Source organism: Lotus japonicus, chromosome 3 (assembly GCF_012489685.1).
Source record: "Lotus japonicus ecotype B-129 chromosome 3, LjGifu_v1.2".
In the NCBI taxonomy this organism is placed as follows: domain Eukaryota; kingdom Viridiplantae; phylum Streptophyta; class Magnoliopsida; order Fabales; family Fabaceae; genus Lotus; species Lotus japonicus.
The window spans coordinates 12,279,840-12,298,158 of record NC_080043.1 but is presented as its reverse complement, the minus strand read 5'-3'; the positions used below and the strand labels follow the sequence as shown (position 1 = coordinate 12,298,158).

Below are 18,319 nucleotides of genomic sequence, written 5' to 3'. Positions count from 1 at the left end.
CTGTGAAGGTTGAGACATCTTGCCATTAACTTTATCCTCATACTTAGTATGAACAAGTAAAAATTAATGTTTAAATCATAAGTGATATATATAATACAAGTAATTACATATAATGTTCAGTTATACTTACCCATGTATATGCAGCTCTCTTGTCAACCCAAGTTTTGTCGGCCTTCCGCGTGTATGAACGTTGGAGGGTCTCTTCAAAACTTACTTTCCCTGAATTTTTCGTGAATTTACCAATGGTTAAGACTATCGCTAAGACTATCGCTAGTAATGTTGCTACAATTTTTCCTGCTAAAACATGTGTATTACCGACGACCTAAGTCGTCGTCAAACCTTTTTTTTTTTTTTTACTTTCCCAAGTATTAGGTTGTCGGTATTACCGACTGTTTCTTGTATGTCGGTAAATAGCAGTTTTCTTGTACAATAATGATATATACACACCTCATTTTTCAAATACTCTATTTCCATATCTTTTTATTTCTATCTCTCTCCTCTTATCATCCATCACATCTTATACTTTATCTCTCTTACTTTTTCTTTTCTTCCTATCTCTCTCCTCATTCCACCTCTCTCTACACCTCAAAGAGAGGTGTGAAATAAACATTATTCTTTCTTGTAGTGACATTTCCCTCTTCTATTTCTATCTCAACCCGAGTGTGGATGAAATTGTGGTGTGAAGACATGTTTTTCCCATGCTCCTAGTCAAGTTACAAATCTTTTCCAGCATAGTGTATTTTGGCTTGCTTTTTTAACTCAAACGCCAAATTTGGGAAGCAGTTGAGTGAAATTCAGACAAATCCTCAAACCAAGAGACTATGAATTGAAATTTGAAAGCTTCAAGGTACACTATACTTTTATAAATTTCACCATTATTTTTTGAAGACAAGTGTACATGTCAAACTTGCAATAATGGCCTTTCATTTGCTTTGAATTAGATTGTTTATGATTGCGTTGTCTTACAATGTAGCACTCTAATTGCAGAAGAAAGTGGTTCCAGTATAAAATTTTCGATGACCTATTAAACAAATTTAATATAGCTATTTGTCATAAATAATCATATGATCTATAACAGAAAAAAGATTCTCGGTAAACAAGTATGCCTACAATATTATGATTATGATTGATCAAGTTTTGACTTGGCAATGACAATTATTAAAATACAGTTTGACTTAGTGAATTGTTCTCATCTGAAAATGGTAAACTTCCTTTCACTGCAGAATATTTTGGCTTGCTGTAGCTGCATTACTCACAAAAACACCAAATTTTGTGAAGCAGTTGAGTGAAGTTCAAATGGAAAGCTCCAAGGTACTACTTCTGGTATCCTTGTTGTTTTACTTCACGCCCCGGCTCAACGCGTTGGACACCATCTCTGCAGGACAATCTCTGAAAGGTAGTGAGACTCTAATCTCACAATCAGGAACTTTTGAAGCTGGATTCTTCAGCTTTGGAGATTCAAATAGCTTCTTGTACTTTGGTGTATGGTACAAGAATATTTCTCCTAGAACAGTTGTGTGGGTGGCCAATAGAGATACCCCACTAGGAAACTCCTCATGTGTTTTGCAGTTGAAAAATGGAAGAAAGCTTGTTATTCTTGACAGTATAGGAGCAACCATCTGGTCCTCCAATTTATCAGCAACTGCAAAGAAACCAGTTGTGCAGCTTTTGCAGTCAGGAAACCTTGTAGTGAAAGAAGCGAATAGTTCTGCGGCTGCGAATTTTCTGTGGCAAAGCTTTGATTATCCTGGTGACACTCTACTTCCAGGGATGAGGCTCAGAAGTAGCAAGGTAAGTGGCCAGAATACATCTTTGACATCTTGGAGAAACACACAAGATCCTGCCATAGGGCCATATTCATTCTTTATCGATACTCATGGCCTTCCTCAAGCAGTTATTACATATGGAAGGACCTTGTTGTTCAGAGCAGGATCATGGAATGGCTATTTTTTCGCGGGGATTCCGTCGCAAACGCTGAATAAGTACTTTAATTTCACAGGGATTGTGTTAACTGGGACGAATGTTTCTTATGGATATGAACTTTTGAGTAGTTCCATTATTTCAAGGTTCATCCTCACTTCAACAGGGATTGTGCAGAGTTTTTTGTGGTCAGATCAGACAGAGAGTTGGCAGCTTCTACTAGCTGGCCCTGTTGACCAGTGTGACAATTACGCAATTTGCGGCGCAAATGCTAATTGTGATGTTAACAACACTCCATTTTGTGACTGCCTGCATGGTTTCATTCCCAAGTCACTAGAAAAATGGAACTCTTTAAATTGGTCTGGTGGGTGTGTTAGGAGAACAAAATTGGAGTGTGATAGCAGAGATGGGTTTCTGAAGGTTCCAAGTGTGAAGCTTCCCAACACGTCTCACTCGTGGTTTAACGTGAAGATGAACCTGAAACAGTGTGAGAACATGTGTTTGAAAAACTGCTCTTGCACTGCATATGCAAATTTGGATATTAGAGATGGTGGAAGTGGTTGCTTGCTTTGGTTTAGTGACATTGTAGACATGAGAACTCTACCATATGGAGCACAAGACCTTTATGTAAAAGTAGCAGCTTCAGAACTAGGTGCTGCTTTTTTAATTCCATCTACTTATCTTATATCTTTTTTTCTTTCAATCACAAGTGAAATTAAATGAGCTCTAGCCTTTAGGTTATATTATGATTATTATCCTTTTTGTGAGAGCTTATTTGTGTTGATCTTGTAGCATAAATGCTTTATCCAAAGTGTTTGGAACTTATTTGAGTTTTGAGCTTAATTTCATAAGCTGCTCATATTAGCTTATGAATAAGCACACTTATACATACTATAACCTATTTTGAGCTTATTTCTATAAGCTTCTCAAAATAGCTTATCAATAAGCACTTATGTGATAAGCACTTATGTGATAAGCACTTAATTATGCTATTGACCCAAATGCAGCCTATATCTTGAAAATAAAATAAAGGAATAGAATGAATCTGCTCCATGTCAAACATATATAATTATATATACTAGTTAGTGCTTGATGCCATGGGGTGCTAGCTTGCTCTATGTCATACATGTATTCTGAATCTTCCATGTTATGCATAAATAGTGACAAAATTGCATTGAAGCATCAGGTTATAAACTTTGCTGTGAAAAATGTCCTTTAGAAACTAGTTTCCTTAGCTTTACTTTTGCTTTGAGATTTTTGAACTCCTCCAATTTTCTTATGGGTTGACTAAAATTGCTTTTGATCTCCCAGGCCATAAAGGGAACAAAAAGCTCCTGGCAGGAATTCTAGCAGGCTCTATTTCCCTAATCTTGGTTATAATATTAATTGGAGTGGTCATCCTGTGGTGGAGAATGAAACTTAAGAAGAAAGGTAATTATTTAGATACTTGAAATGATCTATCATTTGGTTACTGCTAATGTTACTCACAAAAGTTATAACACTTCAGATTGCTATATTCTCTATTGAAATTTATGGTTTGGTTACCAATAGATTTCCTTGATATCACTATCTTTCTACTATTTTTTCAGATAAGAACAAAACAAAAATATGGAGTCACACTGATGTGAGAGAAAATGAAGATATTGACATACCAATATTTGATTTTTCAACCATAGCCAAAGCTACTAACCACTTCTCTATCTCTAACAAATTGGGAGAAGGTGGATTTGGTCCAGTTTATAAGGTAATATCATTATATTTTTTATCTTACCACTGAATTTATCTTCAATTCATAATTTTCCAAATAATTATTATCAGGGTACACTAACAAATGGGCAAGATATAGCTGTAAAGAGACTTAGCAACAATTCAGGTCAAGGATCGGAAGAGTTCCTAAACGAAGTTGCGCTCATAGCGAATCTCCAGCACCGAAATCTCGTGAAACTTATTGGGTGTTGCATTCAAGATGATGAGAGACTTTTGATTTATGAATTCATGATCAACAGAAGCTTGGACAACATCATTTTCGGTTGAGATTCTATCCTACTTCAATAATTTGTTTTCTGTAAACATGATCATCAATTTCCCATCATGCTAACTATGTTTAAACCTCTATCTATCAGATCAAATAAAAAGCAGCTTACTGCATTGGACTCAACGCTTTCAAATTATTAGCGGGATTGCTCGAGGAGTCCTCTATCTTCATGAAGATTCAAGACTAAGGATTGTCCACAGAGATCTCAAGACCAGTAACATTCTTCTTGACGAACATATGAATCCAAAAATATCAGATTTTGGTCTTGCTAGGATATTTGGGGTAGATGAAGCTGAAGGAAAAACAAAAAGAGTAGTGGGAACCTTGTAAGCATGTTAAGATAACCCTTCTTTCAATACTTTATGTCTTGCACACTATTCTTTTATTACTTATTTTTCATTGAGTTAGTTTTTTCATTGTTCTATTGCAGTGGTTATATATCTCCTGAATGCATCCGAGGATCTTTCTCTGTGAAATCAGATGTCTTTAGCTTTGGTGTCATTGTACTAGAGATAATTTGTGGAAAGAAGAACATGGAATTCTTTCACAATTATAATCTTGACCTTCTATGCTACGTAAGTGTAACCATTATGAGTATGTTTGGTTGCAGGCCAAAGAGCACTTATCAAAGCTTATCCAGCACTTTTTCTAGTAGATAAGCTCCAATAAACACTCTTTAGTCCGTATCCAAATGGGACGAAAGCTCACTTATAAATTCTATGTGTGATTAGCACTAGCTTCCTATGTGAACTTGCTAACTGATAATTTCAATTTTCATGGCCTTTAGGCATGGAGAGTGTGGAGTGAAGAGAAGCCTTTGGAATTGATAGATGAATCACTAGGTGATTCAATGGCACTATCTGAAGTGTTCAGATGCATTCACATTGGGCTCTTATGTGTACAAGAGAGACCAGAGGACAGGCCAGACATGTCAGGTGTAGTTTTAATGCTGAATGGTGAGAAATCATTGCCCATACCAAAGGAGCCTGCATTTTATCCACAACAATTTGGTTCTTCTTCAAACAATTATGAACTGGGCTCAACCAATGAAATTTCTGTCACACAATTAGATGCAAGGTAGTTTGTAAAGACTAGTTTTACAAAGATGAAAAATTGTTGCAGCACATTTTCATCACAATTAGTATTTGAGTTCAATTTAGTTTCCTGAGCCTTCTTGTACAAGCAAGAGCTTCATCCGATAACTGTACTTAAAGACCATCTGTTGTGAAAGGACATTTCTATAGTTCCTTTTATTCCCTTAAATAAGAACACATGTTACATAGAACTAGTGTAACTTTTTAGTTATTGTTCCGGACTAAGGGGAATAATTGAATATTCTAACAAACCCTAGGAGAGCATAAAAGGATAAACGATGTCAAATAAATATATTCTTTCATTAATGATCAAAAATATGTCTAATACAATGAGGGATCCCTTTTTATAGTGGGTGTTGTCTTTATCTAGAAAGTTCTGAGATTGGGCCTATCAAGTGAAGCTCAAATCCCAATACATATGAAACTATGCCTAGGTCCACGTATCAGGCGAGTGTCTATTCACCGCCCTGGTGGTCGCCCTGTTCTATCTGGAGTCTTAGTCGCCCAGTCCAGTTATAACCATTTGTAAAAGAGTTGCTCTCGCCATTCCATAATAAGTCCTTGCATGTGAATGCTCGTGGTTGTTAGAGCTCCCTGTTTCTTTTTCTTTCCTTTTATTACCTTTTCCCATTCTTTAGTTTCAGTAAATTAATTTCATCACTTAAATTGCATTTTTCTAAGGCTTAAATACTCTAAGGGTCCCTGAAATTGCGCCCCGTACGAAAATAAGTCCCTGAAATTTTTTTTTCCGATTCCAGATCCCTAAAATTGTTTTTTTAATCAGAATAAGTCCCTGCTCGTGGTTTAAGCCTATCTGGCATATTTTTTGCTGACTCAATATTTACACGTGGCTTTTTCTTTTATTTTTAAATACACATGGGATAAAAAAACTATTAAATTTAAATATAAAAAATTATTTACCTAATTAACCTAAATCTAATTAAACCCACTAATCATAAATCCCTAAATTCCCAAATCTAATATAATCAGAACTCAACCTAAGAGAAGGAAAGGAAAGTCGAAGAAGGAGAAAGAGAAGCAGAGGTAGAAGGTGAAGGAAGGGAGCTTCAGGTTTGAGAACCCCTAGCTTCTTCGCGACGGCGGCCGCCAATATGTGCGGTGGTGGCTCGGTGGTGCCACTGGCCCTTTGTCTCCTGTCTCAATCTCTTCTACTTCGCCTCTTTCGTGTTCTAGTTCGATTCTGGGTTTTTGGGGGTGGGGGTTGGTTCTAGATCGATTTCTGGGTCCTGATCTTTCTAGCTTCATAGAGTTGGGTTATCGCAGCTTTTTCTTCTCACTCTCATTGTGGGTTTTGTTACATTGTTGTTGCTGTTGGTGAAGGTTGTGGGTTGGCTGTGGGTTGATTTTCATGTTGTTGTTGGTGTTCATGTTGGTTGTGGATGAAGGGAGAGAGGGGGCTGGTGTTGTTGGATTGTTGGGTTTCTGGATTAGGGGAGATGCAGGGGGAGAGGGAGAAACTAGATTTCTGGGTTTTTGGGGGTGGGGGTTGGTTTTTGGGATTTTGGTGGTTGGGGGTGGGTTGTGATGAGGTTTTTGCAGTGGGGTTGAGGGTGGGGGTGGATGAATGATGAAGATGAAGAGGTTGAAGGTGATGAAGATGATGAAGATGAAAATTAATTCATGATGAAGATGAATAAGAATTACATAGTGAATAATAATTTGTTTTCTTCTGATTTATTTGTTTGGGATTAGGGATTAGGAATTAATTGATTTAGGGTTTAATTTTAAGATTTATTTGTTAATTATAATTGATTAACACATGTGTAACAAAAGAAAATTAAAAAATCCACTTGGAAATGATGATTGTGCAAAATAAGAGCCACATAAGCACATAACATGGGTAGGGACTTATTCTGATTAAAAAAACAATTTCAGGGATCCGGAATCGGAAAAAAAATTTTCAGGGACTTATTTTCGTACGGGGCACAATTTCAGGGACCTATAGAGTATTTAAGCCTTTTTCTAAATAGGCTAATTTTTTGTTGCCCCAAGATTTTTTGGGTGCCCACCTTAATGATATGAGCAAATACGAAATTGACATGTGTAAGTCGATTATTTTATTTTTATATGTGCATCTAATTCAGTAAGGGTTCATTTGGAATTAGCTTAATTGTTGGTTAGTCCCTTAAACAGGTAAAAACTGATGGTGTTATTTTTTACCATGAGTGAGAGTGAGTTTGAAATCCAGGCCTTGAAAGAGGGGAAAGGGTTTGAAGCTTGAGATTTTGCCATTTTGGTGGTTCATCTTCCATTAACGGATTCCGTTGAACTGGTTGAAGAAGCTATCAATGAGGGTTGAACTTCAAAGAGGGGAAAGTCTTTGAAGCTTGAGATTGTGTTGTTTCATTGAGGAAAACAGATTTCATGGGACCAATTTCAAATAGAGGCAACATAGTGCGCTAGAAATTTTGGGTTTCAAAGAGTGATTAAAATGGAAAGAATCCACAAAGCTAACAACTAATGAGTGTTAGATATATTTTTTTAGTTACATGGAACGCTAGATATTTAAGTTCTTCAAGAAACTGAATCCATAATCTTTCATACATTAATAAGTTCAAGAATCCTCTGACCATGTGTTGTATTGTTGCTACCTTCTGTCCTATCCTCGCGGTCCCTGTGTTCCATTCGCCTCCCTCAGCCACCACCATCAAAGCTACGAAATCAAGAGGTTCTAGCGATGAACCCCTCAAATTGCCTTAAACACTATTAAGCTATCCGTCTCGAAGATCACCTCTTGACAACTAAGCACCAAGGACACTTGCATTGCCCACCAAGTTTCCCCTCGCTGCTTACTAAACACCGACGACTAGAAACTGTCTGGTTAAGTCAATATGTAATTATCGTTGACTAGAAACCGTCCGCAATTACAGAGGGCTTTGACACAACTGCCGGTAATCAATTACCGATCGATGAGCCATATATTGAAGGCTCGATTGTCGTTGGTTGTTCGTTAATAAAACCTAACTGCCGATGGTTTTTCGTGCCTACCGACCCTGACTGTTTTTAGCCGTTTGTAATATGTTGTGTGTATTTTTTTTGTTTTTACGATGGTTAATGCACAGTAATTAAACTCATTAAAATAACTAAATTTGTCAACAATGTTTTTGTTTTAGAGTTTGATTCTCCAAAAGTATATTTGGGTCTTGTGTAACCTTGTATCACTATGTTTGACAAATTTTAAACCACATTTGTCGTACACTCGTACTCACTTTCAAGTTTCAACCTCAAACTAACTTTCATCTCAATTCACCAAAGTGTCACTTCTACATTCATCTAACTCGCTTTCAAACTGTTTTGAAATAAAAATATTCAAACATAATTTACATTACAACCAACCTCAATTTAACCTAAACTCTGTTTTACAAACTTAAAATTAGTCGAACCTCTGTTTAAAAAACAAATCTATACATACTACAAAGGTGTAGCATTTTTGCTACTATTCACATTAGGGTTTTTCATAAATGTTGCTGAGGTGCACCATAAGGAACCTTTTTTTGTTACTTTTTGGTTTTTTATTTGGTTTAAATTGAAGTTTTAAAATTTATTAGGTTATGCTTCATAAGTTATTTTTTGTTTGTATTTACTTTGGTTGAGTTTGATGGAAATAATTTCATATTGTTTATTTTTAGCTCTATGTAATAATTCTTTTAATAGATGATATTTGTTAATATTTATTATGTGGATATTAATATTGATAGTATAGAGTATTCAAAAAAAAAAAATTGATAGTATAGATAATTGTAGGCCTAAATAATAGAAATAAAAAATTATGAAATTAAGTATTGAGATTATTATTAATTTGATATATGATACGAAATTAATAATTGTGTGTCTAAATAATAGAAATAAAAAATTATGAAATTAAGTATTGAGATTAATAATCATTTGATCTATGATACATATTTTTTAGTTAGAGAAAATGATTATGTTCCAAAAAAAATGGGAAAATCATTGATCAAGTTCCTTTTTTTTATATTTTGTAGGTGTTCATGGAAAATTTGACAATTTAAATTTATTTTATAATATGGGATAGTTTTAAGACTTAATATTAAATTATGAAAATCTATAACTGTAACACCCCAATTCTAATCGGTATATATATTGCAAATATCAGAATGATAAAATTTCAAACGATCATGAGGCATTACATAATCACTTAAAACATCAACATAATACTCCTGTAACAGATACATAACACATAAACTTGAGAAGGACTCATAGCAGACGAACACAAAATGATGAACATAACTACGTTAAACATAACTATTCCTGTGGCAGATAATTAATTTTTAATAATAAAAATAGTTCACTAAATCAATAAATAAACAGCGGATATAACGTATTTAAAACTTAAAGAAAACATAGCATCTTGTTCACAACTTAACAGGAACAATTCCTCAATGATAACTTAATTCAACAACAAATATAACAGAAACGAAACAAGCGTCCATCCCCCCCCCAAGTGCTACGTATCAGAGCAAGGACTCCAACTCGAAATAAAGGCTATAGACTACTCCTCCTGATTACCTGCACGTTACCAACAAGGGTAACATTCAAACAGAAGGGGTGAGATATCGAGTATCATAAATATAAGAATGGCAATAAATATGCTAGATTAATGCCACACCACTTCTTTTTATATTCATATAGCTCAGTTACTAAAACAGTCACAAATAACGTCATCGACTCGGATGCAACTTGAACACAACAAGGACTATGCATGTGCATGAGGTACCAACAGGGCTTCAGCCCTCATCACTAATTGCCAATTATCAGAGGCACAAGGCATAAGCCTTCATCACAAAACGCCAATACAGGCCATCACAGAGTATGCAGATGCTATGCGACTCGAAAGAGCGTATACATCTCATAATCATCACTTCAACATGAGGCATTGCGCCTATATCACCACATCACTATAATCGCTTAAAACCACATAATCCAGCACCTTATTCTTTTGGCTCATATTCAAGAAATCCTTAATCTTACTATAAAACACTAACGTTATACTACGTACTCAATTTGATTCATTCTAGCTTGCAGTAGGAAAGAAAACCAATTATAAGACAGCTTTAAAGTTCATATAGCAGTTCAGGAATTACGCTCACAGCAGAAACATATTTCAGTAGAGATAACCTACAGGATTCGTTACTTGTTCAAAAATTACAAATGACCTCAATTTGAAAAGCTAACAGAAAACTCTACCACTCTCTAGTTCATCAAAGAATTTTATGGGCACATTAACAAGGTGAAAAATCACGTTGAAGTTCACTGGCAGAGATAGCAGATACAGAGCGCAGAAAAACATGGTTTACTAAACTGAACTTACAGACCTCGTCTCTCATCCAAAAATTATGTACCATATCATTCCAGAAAGCTCTTTCAAAGGCCTACACTTTCTCAGTTCAACGCAACATTATTCGAGCACTCTAAACAGGCTCTAAAAGGCTTCGAAAGTCACGGTTCATACCAGGAAAATGACCAGTCCGTTTTATGTTCCAAAATAAGTGATTAAAGTTGTTTCTCATCAAACAAGACACAAAACCTAACAAGCATGCTACCTAACAGTCCTTATGTGCGTGATCATAAAGAAAATCAAAAGGGAACCTCAACCCAAAACTCCTAGCATACTATGGTTCTGCCCTCACCCCGTTCAATCACACAAAAGAAAATCCCAAAATCAATGGATTTCAAATCAGATTTCCAGAACATCATTAACAGCAACAATTCTACATCTCCCAAATCCCTAATATCATTCACCATAATTCCATTAGAAACTCAAAATCCCACCCTTACCTTTGGATTGAGTGCAGCTCCCCGTTCCCGATCGAATTCTCCGAAGTCGATCCGCTCTCCCTTTCTTCCTGCTACTTCACGCACAACCTTCTTCTTTTTTTTCTCCTTCTTTCACGCGTCCTCTTCTTTCTTCTTTTTTTTTTCTTTAGTTGCTTCCCCATCCTTATTAAACCATCTAAACCTAATTCCTCAAGGGCTAAACTAAAAATCATAAAATCTCTCCTAGTCCTTGTCTCTATTTTTAATCCTAACTTTCACCCCCTAACTCTTCCATTTCATAAAACACACCCAGCATCACAAAAAAAATATTTTATTTCATTAAAGTATTATTATATCACCTATTAAACCACCATACAATACAATCTTAATTAAAATAAAATACCAACATTATTTTAATTAAAAACGAGGTGTTACAACTCTCCCCCACTTAAGAATTTTCGCCCTCAAAAATTTCCTTAAACGAACAATTCGGGGTAGGACTCCCTCATCTGACTCTCAAGCTCCAATGAAATAAAGAATGCATCACACCCATAATAATAATGGCAATCAAAGATGTACCATTAATAAAGCACGTACCTCGAATTAGTCTATCCTCAACAGTAGTCTCAGCACCAGATAAAGCAAACACCTTCCCCCTTGCAGGATCCTTCTTGGGTTTGTCACAATTAGTACTGATGTGACCTTGCTCTCCACATCTGTAGCATGCCACAGTTTTACCTTCTAGGCACTCAAAGGATTTGTGGCCCAGCTTGCCACACTTAAATCATGTTGCTTCTGAATTGGGACATTCAGGAGAACGACGTCCTTCAACACCACACTTGTAGCACCTAACCGGATTAGGAGCTCCTCCCCCACTCGGCTTCTTGTCATGACCAGCTTCTTGTTTACCCTTATCAGCAGGATTCCCATACGGTTTCCCTCTGAATTGCCCCTTTTCTTTCTTCTCTTTCAAAGACTTGTAGTGAGCAGCACTTTCCCTGCTATCCTCATCATATATCCTACTCCTGTTAACCAGGTCAGAAAATCGGATAATCTGTTGATATCCCACAGCCTTCTTGATCTCAGGTCTCAAACCATTCACAAACTTGTTACACTTAGATCTCTCAGCTTCGGCAGTATTGTAGTGGGGACAAAACTTAATCAATTCCTCAAAATTTGCAGCATACTCCGCCACGGGGTTGGGGTGAGCATGGTCAACTTGGCTTGGGAGATACTTGTGACAGGATCAGTCCTGATACAGTAAGTCTCGGATATGATCTGAATGAAGCTGCATCAATCAGAGTTTACTGCGGAAGTGGCTTCACGTTTGCTCTAACCATGCCATAAGTTCTTCCCAAACTTGATGATGCTCTACTTTTACGGTGGCAGTGTATGGAATGATGATACACCCCAAGGCATGCCAATCTCTATGCATGTTTAACAAAGAAACACCTTTAAAAATCCATGAACAGAACACCAATAATAGGCCAAGAAAGTGGCCCTATTTCAAATGTTGTCTTGGGATGACTAAGTGCCCCTGAAATTTCTAACATTTCTTTGAAGCCAAAGTGTCTAAAGAACAGCAAAGACAGCTCTGCTACAGAATTTTCAGATTCTTTACGAAAGCCAAATCCCTTAAATTCAATAAGGAGACTCCGATTCAAGTTCTTAGAGCTGATCCAATTGTCACAGAAAATTAGTTTTAAGCTCTGGTTTTCTCTGTTTTTGTATTAAGCAAACATTGTGGAGGTTCTTTCCACCGGCATGAATGTGATATAGTACTCGTGTTGTGCATGCTTTGGAAATTCATAGTCTATTTGTTCTATACAGATAATACTTGGGGAAATTTGATGGAATGGTGATACTATAAAATCAGACATGATAGAGAATAGCCTTGTCTAGACTCGTGTACATTGTGGTCTCTGCATTTGTTAACTATCTTTGCCTTTAACATCATTTAATGTTTTTGAGTCATATTTATAGTATCAGGATGCAATTTTAGTCAGGTTTACTATTAAAAGTTACCTTTGTTTCACATAACATAGATACATTCAAATTTATTTATTTGTTTCAAATGTCTTGGGATACTTATTTCCCCAGTTAAATCTCAATTCAAGCTTGTAAGAAACATGTGAGTGACGCTGTTGTTGATTTTCATATAAATGAATTTGAGTCAAACCGCATAGAAAACAATGAACATGGTCTGACACACTAATAATAGAGCATAACATAATCAAACATACTTAACACGACAAACCAAGAACTTAGTGACATAAAAACCCTTCAAATCAATTCAAACATTTCTTTATTTTCACAGTGGGGTGGGAGATGAAAAGTGAAACTTCTAACATAATTTTGATGAAGAAAGCGAGAAATGCAGGAACAAATGGAGAAAAGGAGAAACAAATGAAAAAAAAACACCTGAAGAAAATGTGTGAAATTGTGTCAGGCGGAGCTACTGATGCTATTTCGATTTTGATTTACTCCTCTCAATGTATCTCTCATTTTGTTTCATTAAATTTAAATAGAAAGATGATTTTAACTATTATAAGTTATTTTCATTTTGTAGAAATTATTTTTCCTAAACATTAGAGAATTAATATAATGGTTTCTTCTAAAAAAAAATCCGTTGTATTAAAATTAAGGGTTAATGGTCGTTAGTCCAATAGTTATTGAGTTTGTAAGCGAGTTTGATTTTAGTTTCTTTGAGGAAAAATAACGTTTAGTAACGGTAAAAAACTGCCAATAATTGTAAAAATGATCGTTACTAAACGTCATTTTTCCGCAAAGGGACTAAAATCAACTTCGCTTACAAATTCAGTGACTAATTTGACCATTAATCCTAAAACATGTAAATAAAATGTATTTAATATTGTAATATATTTTATAATAGGATACAATATATATTTTTTAAAAAAACAAAACAGCAACAGTGTATCGCACGGGTAACTACCTAGTAAAAACACAAAGACTTTTTGTATTAAAAAGAAGTATTTGTCGACAGACTTTAGTTAGAAAAAGGATAGAAAGACATACCAGCCAGGACAAAAATTTGCTAAAAGATAACCAAAGTCTTTCCACATCTCCTCGTGGACGGCTCAACCCTCATGAGACCTTCTACGAAAGCACCAGGCAAGTAACACCAAGTCCAATCCAACACAGCATAACTCAACCTCTTCCTCATCTCTAGCTACCTTTGTTGTCCTCTTGCAACCACCCCTCTCCTTCTTGGAAAAAATCACCCAATTAATGCACTTTCTATATATACCACATTCCCTTCTTCTTCTTCTTCACCCATTCTCATCCATCTCTCTCTTTCTTCTTCATCCATAATGGCATCACAAAACCCACAACCCCATCATTTCCATGACTCCCTTCCATTCATGGCGAACAAGCTAGGCGGTGACGGCCTCATAGACGAGCTCTGCAATGGGTTCAACCTCTTGAAGGACTCAGACAAAGGTGTCATCACTTTCGACAGCCTCAAGCAGAATTCTGCCTTGTTAGGCCTGCAAGGTTTCAGCGATGAGGATCTTCGCTCGATGCTCCGGCAAGGTGATTTTGACGGCGATGGCGCGCTTAGTCAGCTGGAGTTCTGCGTGTTGATGTTTAGATTGAGCCCTGAACTCATGGAGGGGTCTCAGTTGTGGTTGGAGGAAGCCCTTCAGCAAGAACTTAGAGATGATGGTTGTTGATGTTGTTGTGCTTTGTTTTGTTGTGTTTCTTTGGTCACTTTTGGAAATTGAAACGTACATGTTTGACTAGTGAGAAGAGAGGGGGAAAAATAGCATTTGAGAATTCGATCCTCCATGTATATTTCTCAGTTGAAATAAATTATTATGCCCATTGCTAGCGTTTTAATTAACATGCATGACGTGGGTTTGTACTCCAAATTTTTTGTTTATATCAATAAATACGCTCGGTTAGACTTTGAGGTCAGATTAATTGACGAAGTCTACTCCATCCATTTCATAAAAATTGTTGTTTTATTGTGACAATAATTTTAGGATAGAAGGAGGATCAGATCAGTTTCATTTGCCGGTTAACAAATGCACGACATATGATGTGTGGATGTCATGCTCCTGATAGTGCCGGACTCATTAGCTTATATTCGTTTGAGTGTGAAGTTGAAACAAGGACAAGAGGAGAACGGGTTGTCCATGTTACAGCTGGATATAGTCCTCTTTTATGTAACGCCATAAAGATAGTGTTAATAACTATTTTTTTCAAAAGTTTCTATTGGATAAATGCAATAAAATCGTTTTATATTATTATTTCTAATACATTTCTGACGCAAGAATCCGTTTGGGCTGAAGCGAGGGTAATGCACAGATCCACCTATCATATATCGAAATTTAACTTTGTATTAGAAGAATTGAGGACGACAATGATCGAACTTTAGACCACTTAATCATAGAGGCGATGATACTATGTAAATAAAATAGGAGGTAGAGAAAACAGTAGAGGAAACGAAAGTGCGCCAGAGGTTACATTGTGAATGATTGATTTATTTTAAAAATAAAATACTTACTCATATTTATAGTAATGGGTAGATCTTATAAGGGGAATTACCTAAAATACATTTAAGATTTGATAAGATAATCTGAAATATGATAAAGATAATGTAAGATATCTTTTTCACAATCTAACAAACTCCCTCAAGCATAAACTTATTAAGCTTTAAGGTTTTTACAAATATACCATTTAGATCGAAAAAAAAAAACATAAACACACTCATGAGAGCGTGGCACCATTGTCTTTGTCATCGAGAAAAGGAGAAAAAAGAAGAGAGACCATTGTGAGAAATAGTGTTGTTGTGAGTGAGAGAGAAGTAGGCGAGCTCATCCTTCGTTGAAATCCTTTAGGGTGAGACCTTCGTGTGTAATGATTTGTTAGAGAAAAGATGCGGCCTCGCGTCGCGCTGCTACGAACAAAGAAGAAGATCACCTCGTCATCGCCAAAGTCTTGGGAGAAGGTTCTCGAACGACAGTTGGGCCTGTGTATGCGGTGGTGCTCATGGGAATAGGAGCCCACACGCTTGCAGGGTCATTATCACGGTGAAAATGAGAACATGGGAAGAAGAGGCTGAATGAGGACGAAACAGAGAGAGGGATAGCAGGAGGCTACGCATGTGATTCACGCGAGAAGAGGACGAAGATTGTTAGCGACCAGACTTCCGTTTATGGCTGACTAGAACATAAGTCGAACGCGCCATTACACACGGAGGAAGCGACGACGCGTGTGATCCACAAACAAAGAGAAGATGAAGTGTGGAGGCGCATTGCGGCGCCTAGGCTCGCAAGCGATAATTACTAAATGTATAAAAAACGATAGAAAAGGGGGGTTTGAATAGCGTTTTCAAACTAAAACTTTTCCCACTTGGGATTTTAACAAATCTCTTCAAACACAGAAGATAAATGTGCTAAGATAAGAGTTGAGGAAAGCACACAATGATTTTATCCTGGTTCACTTGATAAATCCCTCAATCTAATCCAGTCCACCCGTTAAGGTGATTTCTTCCTTCTTAGAATGAAGGCAATCCACTAATCAGAGTTTGTTACAACTGCACTTGCAACCTGCAAAGTGACTAACAATACTATGACTTAGCTATCACTAAGATTCACTCTCTTAGTCTTCTCAAGGATCTAACCAACCTTGGTCTCCTTAAGGAAAAACAAACAACTGTTTGAGAGTTTGGGTTTACAAAGAATTGGTTCTCAGAAAGCTAAAGTAAACACAATAAGAACAGTTTGAAGAAAGATTGCTAAGAGAATATTTGAATATTGCTTGAGCTTGAACAAAGTTTCATTTTTTGGCATCTTTCATCTTCAATCTCTTTATATACTCCAAGGTTTAGGGTTTAGACGTTACATGGAATGCTACCGTCGGAGGTCAGATCTGGGATTTCCAGGTTCTGCTGTGGCTGAACACGTTAGGTAAGGTCGTCAGGAATAGTACAATTGCTTTTGTACTTGGATAACGACTTGACCTTTAACCTAGATGACTTCTTATCAGAGCGATGCTTCATGTTGGAACTTGTGAAGCTTGGTGATCAGAGTCAGAGGGAAGCTTGGATCCTCTAACCTTTGTAACTTCTGCTTCTGGACTCAGAGGAGAAGTACTTGGTCTTCAGAGCCAGCTTACTCTTGGACTTCAAAGTCTTCACTTCTCAGCTTCTGGACCTTTAGAACTTCTGGACCTTCAGAGCCTCTGGACCTTTAGAGCTTCTGGACCTTCAGAGCTTCTGGCATTCAGAACATCAAGTGATCTGAATCCATATCAGAGCTTAACTATCTTCAGATCTTCTGAAGCTTATTCTATTGTTCAGATTGAACATAGTGAGTGCGAAAGCGTTGCGTAGGTTACTCTTTCAGCATAGTGCTTCTGATTAATGTGTAATTAGACCAGAGTCAGAGCCTGTCATTTATACACTCAGAAAACAACGTTAGAGTACCAGAATTGTTCATACATAATAGTTAACATGTAATTATCAAAACATAGAGTTGTACTACATGATCAAAACTTGATCTTACAATTATTGCTTCCAGTGAGTAAATCAGAAACATCACAGAGTTCCTAGTTTTGAGGAACTCAACAGCAGATTAGGGATGCCACAAGTGCTTCAAATATTATGTGAAACAACCAATTATCCCAAAAACTTACACTATTGAGTAAGGATCACATAAATGGTTTTATATTATTATTTCAAATAATATGCCTATAAAAAAAATTTATTTCAAATAATATATTAGGATGACTTGAATTTGTAAAATTTTCGGTTCTATAGACTATAGTAGATATTATGCTTTCTCTTTTTTTTTTTGTATGGTCAGTTATTCTCTATTTAATTAAAATTGAAAATAATAGTCTATTTATGGGGAGTGAATCATCTAAATGGTCCCAGAAGTTGCAGGAGTCGGTCATTTTCGTCCATGAACTCCATAGATGACTCAATAAGCCCTCGAAGTTGCAACCGTCGATCAAATTCGTCCTTTGACACATTTTCCGTTAATCCCTAGAAGGAACAAATGTTAAGTACGTGACACATAAGATTACAAACCTGTGTAAAAGAAAAGTTAAAAACATGAAATTCATCAATTTAGTCCTCGTCACACGTTGGAATAAAATCAATTTAAAAAAATAAGCTTATCATCTTCATCTCCATCACTAATACCAAAGCCACCCCAACCTGCGTGATTAATTTAGTATGTTTACACTCCTATATTTCTTACATGTTTTTTTTCACATATTTTTTTTTTCTCTTATCTCTTATATATTTTTTCTTTTTTGGTACATCAGAAAAATAAATTACGTGAATCGATGACTTTTCATTCCTCTATTGTTACTCATCACTTATTATATATATATATATATATATATATATATATATATATATATATTTTCATTCTCAATATCTCAATAAAGGGTCAGATGTGTGTAGGCATTTTCCATTACAATATGCAATGGATAGATC

The 18,319-nt window shown here is 36.2% G+C and overlaps 2 protein-coding genes and 1 long non-coding RNA gene across 4 annotated transcripts; 2 read left to right on the top strand and 1 right to left on the bottom strand.

The window, feature by feature from the left end:
* Window positions 1-1,203: 1,203 nt before the first annotated feature.
* Window positions 1,204-5,240, top strand: LOC130749604 (G-type lectin S-receptor-like serine/threonine-protein kinase At4g27290). The gene is made up of 7 exons (XM_057602984.1): window positions 1,204-2,572; window positions 3,232-3,351; window positions 3,510-3,664; window positions 3,739-3,949; window positions 4,044-4,281; window positions 4,386-4,530; window positions 4,743-5,240. The coding sequence occupies exons 1-7, from the start codon at window positions 1,297-1,299 to the stop codon at window positions 5,034-5,036; spliced, it is 2,439 nt and encodes an 812-aa protein (XP_057458967.1). The 5' UTR covers window positions 1,204-1,296; the 3' UTR covers window positions 5,037-5,240.
* A 4,104-nt stretch (window positions 5,241-9,344) lies between these two features.
* On the bottom strand, window positions 9,345-13,869 carry LOC130749611 (uncharacterized). Of its 2 annotated transcripts, none has more exons than XR_009023000.1 (2): window positions 11,443-13,869; window positions 9,345-9,597 (listed from the first exon to the last, which is right to left on the bottom strand). It is a non-coding gene; the product is annotated as an uncharacterized LOC130749611 (long non-coding RNA). The 2 variants fall into 2 exon arrangements; XR_009022999.1 differs by lacking the exon at window positions 11,443-13,869 and adding an exon at window positions 10,867-11,436.
* A 135-nt stretch (window positions 13,870-14,004) lies between these two features.
* Window positions 14,005-14,710, top strand: LOC130749607 (calcium-binding protein KRP1-like). The gene has a single exon (XM_057602991.1). It carries the CDS (start codon window positions 14,178-14,180, stop codon window positions 14,538-14,540), a length of 363 nt encoding a protein of 120 aa, XP_057458974.1. The 5' UTR covers window positions 14,005-14,177; the 3' UTR covers window positions 14,541-14,710.
* The last annotated feature ends 3,609 nt before the right edge of the window (window positions 14,711-18,319 follow it).